General features: G+C 43.8%; 1 protein-coding gene across 3 annotated transcripts in view; it reads right to left on the bottom strand.

The window, feature by feature from the left end:
- LOC141283148 (low density lipoprotein receptor adapter protein 1) overlaps positions 1-17,677 on the bottom strand; it is a 54,056-nt gene that overhangs the window by 22,198 nt on the left and 14,181 nt on the right. For all 3 annotated transcript variants that reach the window (XM_073816425.1, XM_073816424.1, XM_073816423.1), the window contains exons 2-3: positions 2,261-2,403; positions 21-133 (exon numbers count right to left, since the gene is read on the bottom strand). In XM_073816425.1, coding sequence (XP_073672526.1) covers positions 21-133; positions 2,261-2,403 — 256 coding nt within the window. The remainder of the gene's footprint in view (positions 1-20; positions 134-2,260; positions 2,404-17,677) is intronic.

The following is a 17,677-nucleotide window of genomic DNA, read 5'->3' as shown; positions in this document are numbered from 1 at the left end:
GTTTTAATGTGGTTTTCTACCTGTAAATGGAAACGTCCTCAATGAGGTCATTGGTCTCTGTGTCTGAGATGATGATTCCTTTGGGGGAGACATTGAGGGTCACTTTCCGAAACTTCTTTGCACTGGCCCGAGCCTGCGTGTGGTTAAAAAGCAAAAACAATTTGTGTAAACCCTGAACAAATATCTTTGTCATTGTCAGCTTTAAAATGTCATTCATAACTCACTGACCATAAACAATAACCTCTAAAGGTCAGTCAAAATCTGTGTGGGCTATTAACTCCAACTCCATAGGTACAAGAGCTGAAAAGAGATGACGCTTCATATATAAAATTCATCTTCTGCCTTTATACTATAATCCTGGCCTATGAACACAGTGGTACATCAGTGCAGTGCGCTGGCAGGAAGAAAAGAGGCCAACATGGATGAGGACGAGGGGAAATTATAGTTGAAATGCAGACGAGGAGAGAGGGGACTCGTCAAGGACAAAGGAAATCAGGCAAAGCATATCTGGAGGGTCTTTCTCTCTCCCCAGGAGACAGTAAACACTGATCTAAAACACAAGTGAAACTCATCTCAATGATTCACAGTCTGACAGTCTGGAGAGAAAGTTGACACGTTCTGATTTGATTGTGCTGTTACAGAAAGCAAAACTGGTTTTCATTTGTTTTCTGAGGAAAAAGGAACCATATTGAGTATTTAACCCTGTAAAGCCTGACATAAAATAGTCAGAAAAAAGATTTTTGAAATTGAAATGGAGCAGTTTATTAAACCTTCAGGCAAAATATATAGTATATATTTAAAAAAATCGAAAAAATCAAATCAAATCAAATATATAGAATGTGACCAGTCTTGAGTAGCATGTGTATATTTGTAGCAATAGCCAATACATTGTATGGGTCAAAATTATCGATTTTTCTTTTATGCCAAAAATCATTCGGATGTTAAGTAAAGATCATGTTCAATGAAGATATTTTGTAAATTTCCTTCCATAAATATATCAAAACTTATTTCTTGATTAGTAATATGCATTGCTAAGAACCTCATTTGTACAACTTTAAAGGCGATTTTCTCAATATTAAATTTTTTTTGCTCAAATCAAATTCCAGATTTTTAAAGCCAAATATTGTTCTATCCTAACAAACTATACATTAATGTGAAGCTTATTCATTCATTTATTTATTTTATATATCTCAGTTTCAGAAAATTGACCCTTATGACTGGTTTTGTGGTCCAGGGTCACAGGTTTTTTTTTGTTGAGTTATATTTGATACAACAGGCTTAAAAGGGGTCATCGGATGCAAAACTAACTTTTACATGTTGTTTAAACATTAATGTGTGTTGGTAGTTTGTGTACACAGCCACCCTACAATGATAAAAATCCACCCAGTGGTATTTTTATTTTATTTTTAAAAGTAATATCCCCTTTTTAAAATCAAGTAATTCTCAGCTTCTTGTCGGTGTGGCGGCACAGAATTGATTGACATGAGCATCTTACCTTAGACCTGCCCTCACTGAGCTGAAATAGTCCAAATATTATCGCCATTGTGTCGACTCAGGTGCAAAGGAAGACTCTAATTGAGCGATTGAGGTGTTCTGTTGTTGGATGTAATAATGAACATAGCTGTAATCATTTACTCCCGACATCTGAGCCGTTGAAGAGGCAGAGGACAATGTTACTTTTGTTTTTAAAAGGAAAGCGTTGATCCCGAATAATTCCTTATGCAGCTTTACCCACAGCAGAAGTGAGTATAAGGGTTTTTTATGCATCTTTGCAAACGGCCTTTCTTAATAATGTGCATGTTGGCAAGTTTTGCCGATAAACACAGCTAAATGCAGCTAAATGTGGCTAAAGTAAACATTACAGCTCATAATCCCTCAGCAGAGAGGGGCGGGGCGAGCAAGGCTCATTTGCATTTAAAGGGCCCATGCGATAAAATAAACTTATATTTTGCAGAGCTGATTTTGACAAGGTAAAAGGGTGGTTTTTTTACACTACTATTGAGAATTTTTAAGTATATTACAGACTTTTCATTAAGACCCTAAAGAATCATAGGATCTTGTGATAGGCATCTGGTAACCCCTTTAAAAGCTTTTATGAGCTCACACTTTAGTAGGAAAACCACCTCCATTATTATAACGTGACAGTTTTATACCACTAAAAATGATACAAGTAAGATTATGTACCAAATTGGATCCTGATCATTTCTTGCTATTCTCAATTTCTCAAGTCCTTTGACCCACTTTTACAGTGATGACTGACCGTGGATACAATCCTCCTGATAGCAGCCGCTGCCATGTCTTCTCCTTTAGGCTGGCCAACCAGAGTCATGCCCAGATACTTCACGTTGAACACCATGCCTTCCAAGAGTGTCTCCTTGGTGTCCGTCCAGTTCTCTGGGAGCTCTAAAACACAAAATAAAACATTTTCAGAGTTGTTTAAAAGAATAGTTCACAAATATACACACAAGGAGTCTCTGACTGACTCTCTCTAATATTTTGTCAAACTAGGGTTGGGCTGATAGACATCACGATGTTGAGTCAACATCAATTTTACTGGCTATGTAGAATGCGTTATTCGTTTTCTGTGCCTTTCTGAATAGAGTGTTTTCACGATGTGTCGTCTATTGGCCATATTGGCAGCACTAAACGTAACCAATGCCACTGAACCAAATGAAACTCGCATATTTTGCTGATTATTGCTGCTGAAAATGGTCAATTATTGTCATGTTTTGGGCTGTACTAATCAGTCGGACTGGGAAAAACATTTGGAGTACTATAGACTGCCAGAAGTTATAACAAATCAAGGAGAAGAGTGCAAAAAACTGAGGAACAAAAGGTGTCTGTGGTTGGCCAAACTGAACCAGGATTTCCAGGGCAAGAATCTTGACAACATTTGTGTTCGTTCTTATTATTTCCAGTCAGGTAGGTGAAATATTAGGCAAATATTTTCCTCACATGTCGTATTTATACCCTTTAGGGGTTCCGTATAGTACATGTCATTTCCTTTCAGAGTACAGTATAGAGGGTTTGCACTTGTGTCATGGTTTGGTCAAAACCCGGATGTGCGGCCATATTGGAGATACTCCGATGTAAACAACAGCACTGACTGAACGTTTAATGTACTACTGAATACATTGTTCTGCTAATTTATGCTGTCTAAACCACGGAAAACATGTGGAAGCTGCTAAGTCCTATAGAGAAGGACCTAGTATGCAGGAAAGGCCGCAATATTTTGACAAAATAAAGTTAATATGTGGTAAATACAAGCATTATTAAGATATTTGCCTAATATTTCACCTACCTGATTGGAAATAAGAACACAAATGTTTTTGCCCTGGAAATGCTGGTTCAGTTTTGCCAACACAAATGCCTTTTGTTCCTCAGACAGTTTTTTGCACTCTTCTCCTTGATTTCTTATAGCTTTTGGCAGTCTATAGTACTCCAGATGTTTTTCCTGGTCTGACTGCCAAAACGTCTCGGGTTACTATTGTAACCTTAGTTCCCTGAGGGAACGAGACGCCGCGTCAGGAACGCTATGGGGAACGCCATTGGCGGGCCGCACTCTGAACTATGTCTAACAACCAATGAATGACGGGGGTGACGTCACAGGCGCGGTGACGTCACCAACCAGGAAGTATAAAGCACGTGCGTTTGAAGCCGGCGGCAGCTCTTTTAGGAATGAAGCGAGCGCCGCAGGGTGCGGGAATTATGGTCCGAGACGCGGCGTCTCGTTCCCTCAGGGAACTAAGGTTACAATAGTAACCCGAGACGTTCCCTTCCGGGAACTCGAGCCGCGTCAGGAACGCTATGGGGAACGAGACTACCAACGCCCCCATAATTTCCGAGCCCTGCGAGTGTCTGCTCAACCAGGGTGGAAAAAGAGAGAGCCCTTGTCTAGCATTCCGCGGACAAGAAGGCCCTGTAGTCCTCGGCCCTCGGGCACACGAGGAATGGTAGTCTTCCTCTGTCTGGTCGCCAGCCAGAACGAGAGGTACTCCACGGCCCTCAGGCACACGCAGAGTCTTAGTCCTTTGTCTGGGAGTTAGCCAGAACAAGAGGGACCGAATGACCACTGTCTAGCACTCGGCGGACAGATGGTGTGGGAAGTCCTCGGTCCGCAGACCCACGAGGACGGTGAGCTCGACCTCAAGGCTCCTCGGCCCTCGGGCACACGAGGAGAGGGTGATCCTTTGTCTGGGGGTTCAGCCAGAACAAGAGGGATCCAAGGCTCGGCCTGGAGCTCCGCCAGGACGCGAGGGAATAAGCCATTGTCTAGCATTACGCGGACAAGAGGGCACTGCAATCCCCGGCCCTCGGGCTCACGGGGAAGACAGTAGGTGCCTCTGCCTGGTAGCCAGCCAGTGCATGAGGCACTCCTCGGCCTTCTGTGAAGGCAGACGAGGAGTCTTAGTCCTTGGTCTGGGGAAAGCCAGAAACCAGAGGGACCGGAGTACACTCGGTCTGATAGCATCCTGCGTCAGAACACGAGGAGAATTAAGCCATTGTCTAGCATTCCGCGGACAAGAGGGCTGTACAGTTCTCGGCCCTCGGGCACACGAGAACCGTGACCTCTGCCTGGTTCGCCAGCCAGTGCGAGAGGCACCCCTCGGCCCTCGGGCTCACGAGGGGTCTTAGTCCTTTGTCTGGGGGTTCTGCCAGGACAAGAGGGACTGAAAGGGCTTTTGTCTAGCTTTCACGGACAAAAGGGGTAAAGTTTTGCAGATCTCTTATGAGTGGCGAAACGACTTCTCTTCTTTCCGCAGAAAGAATGCGCCTTGAGAAGTCTCCTCCTGGCTAGGGAGGTGGCTGCCCCTCTAGGCCTAGCGCACTAGGCCGAGAGTACAGCCGAGCCTGGAGCGGCTCTGAGGTCGAGCTCGTAATACCTAACGAATGTTAGGGGCGTGGACCAACCCGCAGCATTGCAGATGTCTTGTATTGGGACACCTGCCGTCAGAGCTCTCGAGGCACTCATGCCCCGAGTAGAGTGAGCCTTGAGTCCCAACGGTGAGGGGAGATCAGAGGACTCGTAAGCAGTAGTTATGGCATCGATGATCCATCTACTAATAGTGGGTTTTGAAGCTGGGCTCCCCCTCTTAGGGGGGCCGTAACAGACAAACAGTTGCTCTGTTTTACGCCACGTGGCAGCTCTGTGGACGTATGCGTCTAAAGCTCTGACTGGGCACATGCAGTTTAACTTCCTGTGACCTGGCTCCACGTATGGAGGAGGATAGAACGCCTGCAGCGTTACTGGCTGCGGTGCTAGGGAGGGGACCTTCGGGACGTACCCGACCCTGGGATATAGAAAGGCCTTGGCCATCCCTGGGGCAAACTCTAAATGAGATGGGGCCACTGAAAGGGCCTGCAGATCGCCTACTCTCTTGAGGGAGGTGAGTGCTAACAGGAGCGCCGTCTTAACTGTGAGGGCGCGATCCGTAGACTCCTCTAAGGGCTCGAATGGAGGCTTGCAGAGAGCTTCTAGCACCACAGCGAGGTCCCACGTGGGGACCCTGGGTGTCACTCGAGGCCTCAGCCTGAGCGCACCGCGGAGGAACCGTATGACCAAGGGCTCTCTACCTACTGAGAGGCCACCTAAAGGGGCGTGGTAGGCACTTATGGCCGCCACGTATACCTTTAGAGTGGAGTGAGCTAGCCCTGCGGATAGGCGAGACTGTAGGAACTCCAGAACTGTACCGACCGGGCAGTTGACTGGGTCCAGGTGGCGCTCGCGGCACCATCTCGCGAATAAGTTCCACTTAAGGCCATACAGTTTCCTCGTAGAGGGAGCTCTGGATTGGAGAAGGGTCTCAACAACCTCGGTTGAGAGACCCGCTCCTATGAGTTGTGCCCCCTCAGGGGCCACACCCATAACCTCCACCTCTCTGGGTGGGGGTGGCATATTGCGCCCCCAGCCTGAGACAGGAGGTCCCTCCTGACGGGAATCTCCCACGGAGAGCCGTCTAGGAGAGATACCAGGTCCGAGAACCATACTCGTGCCGGCCAGTACGGGGCTACTAGTAGCAGCCGCACTTGAAACCGACGGACCCGTTCCAGAACTCCCGGGAGCAGAGCGATCGGGGGAAAGGCGTACAGACGCAGCCTCGGCCACGTCTGTGCCATGGCATCCAGCCCCAGTGGAGCTGGATGAACTAGAGAGTACCAGAGGGGACAGTGCGATGTCTCCTGAGTCGCAAACAGGTCCACCTGAGCCTGGCCAAACACTCTCCAGATCTGCTTCACCACCTCTGGGTGAAGCATCCATTCCCCGGGCCTCGGCCCCTGCCTTGACAGGACGTCTGCTCCCACATTCAGATGTCCAGGAATATGGACTGCTCTCAGGGAGAGGAATTTCTCTTGAGACCAAAGGAGTATCCGGTACGCCAGCTTGTACAAGGGGCGTGAGCGGAGTCCTCCTTGGTGGTTTATGTAGTAAACCACCGCAGTGCTGTCTGTACGGACCAGCACATGTTTGTTTCTTAGGTCTGGGAGAAACCTCTTTAGGGCCAGGAATACTGCCAGCATCTCTAAGCGGTTTATGTGCCACGAGAGATGGTGGGCACTCCATAGGCCTTGGGCTGAGCGGCCACGCATGACCGCTCCCCAACCGGTAAGGGAAGCGTCGGTCGCTAGCGTGATGCGGCGACCGGGCGCTCCCAGAACCGGTCCCTGAGAGAGGAACCAGGGTTTCCTCCACATGGCCAAGGCACGTAGGCAGCGCCGCGTGACCTTGATCTTGCGGAATGGGTTTCCCCTCGGGGAGAACCCCCTGGTCCTGAGCCACCACTGTAGTGGTCTCATGTGCAGCAGTCCAAAAGGTATCACGTTGGAAGCGGCTGCCATAAGACCTAACAGTACTTGAAACTGTTTGACAGTGAGTGACTGGCCTAGCTTTACTGCATTCACTGCAGTCAGTATGGAATCGACTCGTGCAGGAGACATGCGTGCCTGCATGGAGACCGAGTCCCACACTACGCCTAAGTAAGTGGTCTTCTGTAGTGGAGAGAGCACACTCTTCTTGGCGTTGAGTCTCAACCCCAATTCTTTCATGTGAGCGAGAACAGCACCTCGATGCTGAACCGCTAACTGCTCCGAGCTGGCTAGGATGAGCCAGTCGTCTATGTAGTTGAGTATGCGGATGCCCTGGAGTCGCAGCGGAGCCAGAGCAGCATCCACACACTTCGTGAAAGTGCGGGGTGAGAGAGCTAGGCCGAAAGGAAGCACCCTGTATTGGTAAGCTTTGCCCCTGAAAGCGAACCTGAGATACTTCCTGTGCTGAGGAAGGATGGAGACGTGAAAATAAGCGTCTTTTAGATCTATCGTGACAAACCAGTCCTCGGACCTGATTTGAGACACGACCTGCCTGACAGTAAGCATCTTGAATTTCAGCTTCCTGACTGAACGATTTAGCAGCCTGAGATCTAAGATGGGCCGAAGCCCCCCATCCTTCTTCGGAACAATGAAGTACCGGCTGTAGAACCCGGATTCCCTGTCTTGAGGAGGGACCACCTCGATGGCCTCCTTCCTCAGAAGAGTTTCTACCTCTTGTTCCATCACCAGACCCTGCTCGGGGCTTACTAAAGTTGGAAAAACCCCACTGAAAGGTGGCGGCGTGGCGCCGAACTGGATAGCATAACCTTTCTCTACAGTACGCAGGACCCAATCTGAGACTCTTGGCAGTAGTTTCCACGCTGCCAGAAAGTTCACTAAGGGTACCAGCCTCTCGAGACTGGTGTCTGGATTTGCTCGAGGAGCTAACTCGGAGACCTGTAACAGCGAACTGGCAGGAAGCTCCTGAACTAGCTCTTCGAGAGACCCCCGCGGGGGCTGCGAACTCTCCAGGGCCGCTACGTTTCCGGGCGGAACAGCTAGAGGATGCTCGCGGGAGATAGCCGCGCCCTGTAACACTGGCAGGGTTAGCTGACTCATCTCCTGAGGGCCACGAAGGGGTCTGAAACCCGCACCTGGAGGTACGGTGCAGACCCCCTCGAGAGGGGCTGCCCTCAACGGCCCTGAACCACAACCGTCAGGGCCGCTTAGCCGAGGACTTCCTTGACTGGAGGACGACCCTCAGGTCAGGCCTCTTGGTCTTGGAAGCCCCCGACTTAGAGCGTCGCTTTCCGGGTCCCCTAGGCTGGGCCGGGGGAGCACGGGCAGCAACGCTCTGTTTCTGTGCCTCACGATGGGAGCTCGTACACGGCTGAGGCTGCTTCTTAGATGGTGCAGCAGCCTCAGAGGAGAACACGCGGCGAGGAAGGAATGTTCTGAATGCCGCCGCCTGCTTGCGGGCCTCCTGGTGCCTAGCCACAACGGTATCAACCGCGGCACCAAAGAGGCCAGATGGTTGCAGGGGGGCGTCCAGAAGCGTGACCCTGTCCTTTTCTTTTACGTCGGACAGGGTCAGCCAGAGATGCCTCTCCGCGGCCACCAGGGCTGCCATAGACCGCCCAACAGCACGGGCGGCCTCCTTGGTGGCGCGGAGAGCGAGATCTGCGGTTCTTTGCATCTCTGTGACGCTTACTTCCTCGCCGCTGCTGAACTCCTTCAGTAGGTCAGCCTGGTAGGCTTGCAGGATGCCCATAGTGTGGAGGCAAGACCCTGCTTGACCTGCTGCCGTGTATGCCTTACCCATCAGGCCGGAAGTAACTTTAAGAGGCCTGGTGGGCAAGGACGGAGCCTTCAAGGACGATGCCGAACCGGGGGACAGATAGCCCGCAAGCGTCTGTTCGACCCGTGGCATCGCCCTATAGCCATACTCCTCTGCCCCCCCCACATTTCCATAATTTTCGGCAGGGGAGAAGAGACGGGAAGAGTATGGCTTTTCCCACGATCTCGCTAGCTCTTGGTGGAGATCGGGGAAAAAGGGAAGGCTCCGTTTTGGAGGTGCTGACTTCGTCCGCAGGAAGCGGTCATCTAACCGGCTTCGCTGCGGCTCATGAGGGGGATTTTGTTCTGCGGGCCATGTAATGTGCAGTTTGGCTACCGCATTAGTCAGCACCTCGACGAGCTCCTCATAGTGAGGCGAGCGTGATGGCGGTTGTGGTTCCTCTGTTATACTTTCAATGTCAACCTCCTCGGAGGAAGACAAGAGGAACTCGGGGACCTCCTCCCGGGGGGAAGAAACCGCAGCGCGGGCTTCCACATCCAGGAGGAGATCGCTCGATCCGCTGAGTGAGGGCGGAGATAGGGGGTCACCCGTCTCCATACCCTCCAGCAGATCGAGCTGCGAGCCCCACGAGTGCAGCCGCCGCTCCGCCTCGGCGGCAGCGGGGCCAGACCCACGGGGCACGCTAGTGAAAGCCCCCTCCTCAAAGAGGGCTTTCCGGGAACGAAGCACACGCACCGGCAAGCGATCACAGTGCGTACAGCCAGCCTTTTCGAGGGCTGACTGTGCGTGCTCCGCTCCCAAGCAAACCACACATAGGCTGTGTGTATCCCCACCAACAATGAAGCGTTGGCAAGGAGGGACACACTGCCTATGCGGGCGCTTAACCGCCATCAAACTCTCTTTTTTGCTAGGTTGTTGTGTAGCCATACTACTCAAATAAAATTGTGTCAAACTGGACACGAAAAACAGCAGTATGATACAGACAGACACAGACACAGAGCGCTCTCGCTGAATGACAAAAGCTGCCGCCGGCTTCAAACGCACGTGCTTTATACTTCCTGGTTGGTGACGTCACCGCGCCTGTGACGTCACCCCCGTCATTCATTGGTTGTTAGACATAGTTCAGAGTGCGGCCCGCCAATGGCGTTCCCCATAGCGTTCCTGACGCGGCTCGAGTTCCCGGAAGGGAACATGACAATAATTGACCATTTTCAGCAGCGATAATCAGCAAAATGTGCAGGTTCAGTTCCTTACCCGATCTCAAACATTTAATTTTGTGTTGAAGAAAGTGGTTTAAAAAACCATGTCTGAAAAAAAATTAAGAACATTTTCATTTTTGAAGAAAAAAAAATGTTCAAGGCTTCAAAAAAATCAAAGGCTCGAAAGAAACTGCCTAAAATGTGAATGTGTACTTATTGATTAACACTGCAGGATATCACAAGAAAGATGCCTGGCCGCAATTATGAAAGAACTAGATTTTTTATGTAACAATTAACGATCGACTGGAAGCAAAATGTGTGTTCATATAAAAATACATCCATTGAACATAGATGACAGCTTTCACACCTTTCCATTAGGAGAAGTGGGCCTCATTCCCTTGTAAGGAGAAATTCAAAAACTGTGCCACACAGTGAGCTTTAAATAGCTTTCTGGTCCCATTTGGGTCTAATACAAAGCCCTGTAGGAGTGCAGAGCTGGATCGAAAGATATGCAGAATGACCCTGACTAGACATCCGCTGCCTTGCTAGTGCAATTCTGAGGAAAAAATCTATATAAAGCAAGCACTGGAGTGCTAGACCTTAACCCACTGTTATATCAGTGTGAATTATTGATTATTATGCTTTCAAAATGACAAAGATTCTTTATTATTATTTCATATACTAAAATTCTCATAGAAGAGGAAAAACCATTAGAATAGAAGGAAGAGAACATTTAAAATAGCGCCTACTTGATAAGTTTGTCTATTTCGAACATCAGTAAACTCGTTATAGAGTTTTTAATGTAAGTACCTCCATTTATCGCAATAAGTGAGCCAAAGTTCATCTATTTTAAACATGCACTTACGACGTGAACCACTTTTCTTAGATTACACCTACAGTAACTGATTACTTCAATGTCCCTTTGCCTAAAAAGGCAGCTATGGAGGACAGAAACTCATCTAATATGACAGTCCCGTGTCCTGCTCTGACAGCTCTGCGTGGAGCCATCTGGCCCTCCCAGCAGCACCAGCTGTTTGAGGCCAGGAAGACAATACCACCATCACTGCTTTCTCAACTGCAAGTGAATTATTAACCTACAGAGACCCAAAATCTCAGCCCTCAATAAGCAGGAAAACTAACCCTCAATGCTCACTCAGCACTGCAGCCATCTCTAAATGACATGTTATAGCCCATTTAGGATGGGCCGCAGGGCATGGAAACAGAAGAAGTAGCCAAAAGCTCTAAGGGTGACTTGCTGCCAGGTATAATCTCCTTGAGCTGTTGCAGCACATTTGTCGTGATGAAATCCTAAACTGGGAATGCTGACACACAAGAAACTTAGGCCACAATAAAGCTGCAAGTAGAACTTGAGGGATGTACCATACGTTCAGCAGGCTGCTAAATGAATAATTGAGCAGATTCGTGTTGATGCTCCAGGCCTTCGCTCAGATTAGATTGAAGTAGAACATGTTTATAGTCATAAAACTTTGCAAAGGATATGACAATAAACTGAAGCAAATAAAGCAAAATGGCTGATTGTTAATCGGGTTTTTACGGGTTTGGCCAACGGCAGGATGATATGTAGAAAAAAAACAGCCAGTATTGTTGGTTTGGTGTGAGAGTGGCATTTTTAACCGCACATAATATGACGTCTGGGTTGGTGCGTGTGTGTCTGCGTGATAGAGTGATCCGATTTGTGCAAACGTAAAATGCGATTACCACAGACGCCGTAACCGCATTTGTGTCTGCGCTACACAAAGCTCCATGGCATTTCTCCAGTCGCATAAAGGTCTCTGTGATGCAATGCTTTTGCTTTTGAAGTTTTAAATCAAAAGAAATCTATTTAAATATGTTGTTTAGCAAATTATTACTTTTCAGAAGCGTTTAAATCAGTTGGGTTGAAATCTACAATCTTGCAGCAAACAGAAAGTTCCACTACATGTACTGTTTCTGTTTGGTTATTTCTAGTTCTATGAATGTCGTAGAGGCTTTTTGTGTGAAACTACACACAGAAATTTCTCTAATGTTTATCTTCAGGTTTTTATTTTACATTTTGGATATTTTTAGGTTTTTTAGGGGACCATTAACTGTTCGTTTACCCACATTCTTCAAAATAAATTTGTTTACGTTCAGCAGAAGAAAGTAAAGTTGAGTAAATGTTGACAGAATTCTTCGTTTCAGTGTTTCAGACATTTTTGGGTTAACTATCTCTTTTAAGTTTTAGAGTGGTAATTTACCTTTTCTTAAAGGATAGTTCACCCAAAAATGAAAATGATCCCATGATTTACTCAACCTCAAGCCATCCTAGGTATATATGACTTAGGGCCCTATGATTTCCGCAATGCAGAATCACAGAAAAAATGAATTTTTGTCTATAACACACGCGCATGTCACGGAATTTTTTCACATTTGAATGAATTAAACAAAAATAGGTCATTACACTCAAATCAAATGGCGACATGGACTACTCACAAAATGACTATTTAAACATGAATCTGGTGTCTCTATATGAATGAATGGAGCAGACCCACGGTTTAGTTAACAACATCTCCAGAACTGCTCTGAGAGTCACTTCATGAGCACTTTACCATTTCTTTTGAGAGAAACTATCGTCACACCATATACATCAAGAAATATAAAGGTTTTCACAGCAACCCGTTAAAATAAAAGTTGGGTTTAACTTGAAGACATTGTATAATGTAGAATTATATTACTATTGTTCAGTAAAATGTACATACTACTACTAATACTACTAAAACTTATTTTTAAGGATTAATCACACAACATTTCTTCCATGTTTTAATTTAAAATACAGTTTGTTTAATTTTCAGTAATAAAAAAAAAATGGAAATTAATGTTTTATGCTTTCTTTTGAACCCCAAAAAATTAAATACACAACAGAATTTCTGAGGGGCGAAAAAATATCATTTCAAAAGGCTGTTTTAAGAATTAATGTTATTTAATTAAATTGTTGTTATGCATTCAAATAATTAGACATGCTAAAACAAAGAATTCGGTAACAATAAAACATATGGTGGGAAAAAAAATATGATTTTAATTCATTAAACATGCTTTTTGATTAATAATATTTAATTTTGCCAGTAAAAAGGGGTAAAGAAAAAATAAAACAGAAAAAAAATATTTGGGGAGGAAAAATTTGAATTTGGGAAAAAATAAAACGGATTTCATAGGGTCCTAATGACTTTCTTCTTTTAGACGAATACAATCGGAGTTACATTAAAAAATGTCCTGGCTCTTCCAAGCTTTATAATGGCAGTGAATGGCTGTTGAGATTTCAAGTCCAACAAAGTACATCCATCCATGATAAGTACTCCACATGGCTCCAGAGGGTTAATAAAAGCCTTCTGGAGTGAATCGATGTGTTTTTGTTTTTAAGTTTTGTCTACAGCAAAGGAAAACCAGTCTTCTCTTGGCTTATATTAAAATCCTCCATCATTTTTCTTAACAAATCCTCGCTTTGTACTTCTAATTCATAAACACACGACAGTTAGCGGAAGGTAGAGATTACGGTTTATGAAGTTTTATACATAGATATTTTTCGTACACAAACGCATTGATTCACTTCAGAAGGCCTTTATTAATCCCTCAGAGCTGTATGTAGCACTTTTTATGATGGATGGATGCACTTTATTGGAGTTCAAAATCTCAACAACCATTCACTGCCATTATAAAGCTTAGAAGAGCCAGTACATTTTTAAATATAATTCTAATTGTATTTGTCTGAAAGAAGGAAGTCATATTCACATAGGATGGCTTGAGGGTGAGTAAATCATTGGGTAATTAAATTTTTTTGGGGGTGAACTATGCCTTTAAGCACCTAAGAGTGTGTTTCACTAAGCCTATGTATGCCTTAAAACTGTGGAACTGAAGAAAAGCAGGTGAGACGATCAGTCACAGATTTAGTTATATATGAATACTACATACTTAATGGTCTCATTTACACTCAAAAGTCACATGAATACTCAAGCGTGTTGAATCCCAGTAAATATAATGAGTGCATTTACATGATGAGATGATTAATTAAAACATGAGCTCACACATGGACACACGGGCAGGACAGTTGCCCGTAGCAACGAGTAAATCAAATGCCTAGGAATGATTCTGCACCAGCATTTTTATGCATCACATACATACGGTTGAATATAAAACACTGCAGACTTGAACAGTTGGAGCCATCTAAGAAAAAGAAACTGTTTTACTTTGTGCTGACAGCAGCTGAATAAAAGGCCTCTGATCTCTGCTCTGCCATTTAGTGTCTAAATAATGAGTGTTAGGAAGAATCTAGGACATTACCTTGACAGAATATAGGACATGATATGGCGGAGAGGGAGGGAATAGAATAGAAGTGGAATACACACTAAAAAATAAAACATTAAAGAAGCTTTATTTTAAATCACTTTTTTGCTGTATGGTACTTGAGGTGGCTATATGAGTGATTACAAAAGCTCTTAATGTTTCTTTAAGTTATTGGTGCTGTACACAATGGTTTAAAGGTCTCGTCTCAAGCCATAATTCATTGTTGATTCTATTTAGAATCTTTATTTCTAAGAGTGAAAGAGGCTGTGCATTGCTGAGGATGAATAGAATAACAGGAAGGTGTCAATATTTAATTTTGTGTTCTCAGAGCCAGAGCTGTTTGAGCCGTGTTGAGCATGCCGTATATTCATCAAATTTCTCTGCTCAGGACAACCACGCTAGTGTCAGACCAAGCTCCGTTGCTTGGCAACAAAAGTCACTGGGCATAAGACAGTCCTACAATGGGGGATGTTAGCATTTAAACATCAGCAGTCACAATAGCACACACTAAACTCTGGGAAGGAATTTTAATCACTGAATTATGGATATATAATATATATATATATCGTTTAAAAAATTCCATGTTTTCGTGCATGACTCTTTAAATGCAAATGAGCTGCTGCTCCCCACCCCTTTTTCCAGAATAGGACTGTGCCTTTACAGCTCGTACCTCGGATACTCTGCCAAAAAACATCTGTTTGGTTTTAATTATCATGTCTATTGTGCTGAAATAATGCGTTTTAAACCATATTAGTTTAAACTTCTGATATATGGTTTTCTGTGCGCACACGCACCACGGCATGCGAGTACTAAACTCTCTAAAGTTCTCTTTCATGTCTTATTGCACTTAAACTGTCAAATACACACAAGTTTATATTAAAAACACACAGGAGTTACAAAAACAGTCGGTTATGTCTGTGAAGGTACACAGCTGGGAAAGAAATTGCATGTTTATATTAGATCTGTGTGGCAGCAGCGTAATATACAGTAAATAAATCAATAAATCCACAGCTCTCTTGTCTCCTCTAAATAGTGTTTTGTGCTCATCTGTGCAGCCAATGACAGAACAGTTAGCATGCTTTGCTTGAGTTTTTGCCATAGCGTTACAACTGGTACACTGTTCTTGCTTGCAAAAACAAAATGATGGTGCCGTTGGTGGAAATGTGCAGATTAAGAGGCGGTGATATTATTATATTGTTACTGGGTTGTCCTTTTTCACAGTTTCTGAGTTGGTAGATGCACTGGGGACCCAATGCTAGCACTTAAACACGGAAAAAGTCAGATTTTTATGATATATCCCATATTTGATATTTAAAGAAGTTCACTTCCAGAACAAAAGTGTACAGAAAATGTACTCACCCCCTTGTCATCCAAGATGTTCATGTCTTTCTTTCTTCAGTCGTAAAGAATAGTGGACTTCTATGGTGCCCCCTGAGTTTGAACTTCCAAAAAGCAGTTTCAAAGGGCTCTAAAAAGAAGAAGGGTCTTATCTGGTGAAGCGATTGGTTGTTTTTTTAAATAAAATTGACAATTTATATACTTTTTAACCTCAAATGCTTGTCTTGTCTTGCTCTGTGTGAAAACCAGGGTTGGGGTCAATTCAGGAATGAACTCAACAATTCCAATTCAAAGAAGGAAATGGAATTGGAATTGGAATTGAACAACAATTACAGGAAACAGAGTTGGAATTGAATTGGAATTACAGGAAGTGGAATTCAATTCAGGGAAATTCCACTGAATTGCGTTTATTGCTGTTTCTGAGCATTTATTTGTGATTGCATTTAGAGACATATTTGAACTTTATTTATGATGCTTTACAAATACCAAGTAAAGTATGAAATAGAGTTGATCAAATGCAAGTAAATAAAAATGAGAACTGTACATTATGAATTAATAATTGAATGACAGTGGTGATAAGTTTCTGGATGTACTATACATTCAATATATGATTACCACATAATATATGTCTTAACTCACAATAAAAATGAGTCATGTTCATTCATGTATTTCATTCACTTTTTATTGCATCGAATTATCATCATTTCCTGAAATTTGGCATGTGAAATGATCATGCTTAACATACTAAACATACAGTACTTTGTATTTCTTTTATATGTTTGTTGTTTATGTGATTTACAGTATTTAATGTACTATAAACTATTAAGCAAATCAAGTCAAATTATTTTATTTAGCAACTCAAGTGGAATTTAGTGGAATTTTTTAGAATTTCAATTCTGTTTCCTGACATTCCAATTCAATGCCAATTCCATTTCCTGTCAGCTGCATGCAATTCCAATTCAAATTCCATTCCAGGTAGTGAATTGGAATTTACCATTCATTCTCAATTAAATTCATGAATGGCCCCAACCCCGGTGAAAACTTAGTTAGGCTATGTCGAAAAACTCCCATCTCATTTTCTCCTCCAACTTCAAAATCATCCTACATCGCTGTTTTACCTTTTTTTGTAAAGGGCATAAATGCTGGGTCGGACGTAGGCTGATTTTGAAGTTGGAGGAGAAAATTGTCTTGAACTGGAATACACCGAGCTAGACATACGCAGAGCTAGACAAGATGAGCATTTGATGTTAAAAAGTATATAAATAGTCAATTTTTTGGGGGGGGAAATAACCAATCATTTCGCTAGTTAAGACCCTTCTTCCTTGGCTGGGATTGTTTAAAGCCATTTGAAGCTGCATTGAAACTGCATTTTGGAAGTTCAAACTTGTGGGCACCATAGAAGTCCACTATATGGAGAGAAATCCTAAAATGTTTTCCTCAAAAAACATAATTTCTTTACGCCTAAAGAAAGAAATACATGAACATCTTGGATGACAAGGGGGTGAGTAAATTATCTGTACATTTTTGGAAGTGCTCTGGAAGTGAACTTCCTTTAAGGCCCAACTTTTTTATATATTTATTATTTCAATGCAACTGAATCTTATGATTCAGCTGATTAAAACTAAAGAATCACGTATAAAAATAATCCTCATTCAACTTTGTTCACAGTTTATTTTACTCCAAAGAGTTCTCAGTCTGCAGAGGCCTGTAGTTACGAGTGTTATCACTCATATTCATGACAGAGCGAATGGAATTAATGAACAGAAAGCGAGGTCTGTCTTACAGTATGACTGAAAGAAGAAAGACAACAGTATCTGCCTCAAGGCGACGAGGGGAATTTTCTTCCAAATCTGAATGAATTAATGACTGTCTGCTCGACTTGCCAACCAATGGGAACTAATACACGCGGACTGCCTTATCAACATAGAACATACATTTATTTACAATTACATTTTTAACATTTTTGTGATAAAATGGAAGACTCCTTTGTGTTGGTAAAGCTAATTTCATAGCTATTTTACAAATAAATCAACGATATATTAATAATTAAGGCATAGTTTGACAAAATTACAGCTTGATTGGAAATAACACATTTCTAGTGATCTTTGCACATCACACATCAAGTAAACTAACTTTTTTTTTTTTTAAAGTGTCCAAGCTTCAGTTATAATCTGCATGAATTACAATTTACGGTTTCAGAATAAGCTATTCTTCCTTCTCA

This window comes from Garra rufa, chromosome 13, assembly GCF_049309525.1.
Source record: "Garra rufa chromosome 13, GarRuf1.0, whole genome shotgun sequence".
NCBI lineage: Eukaryota > Metazoa > Chordata > Actinopteri > Cypriniformes > Cyprinidae > Garra > Garra rufa.
Note: the sequence above shows the minus strand (reverse complement) of the source record. Positions and strands in the feature narration are given on the sequence as shown.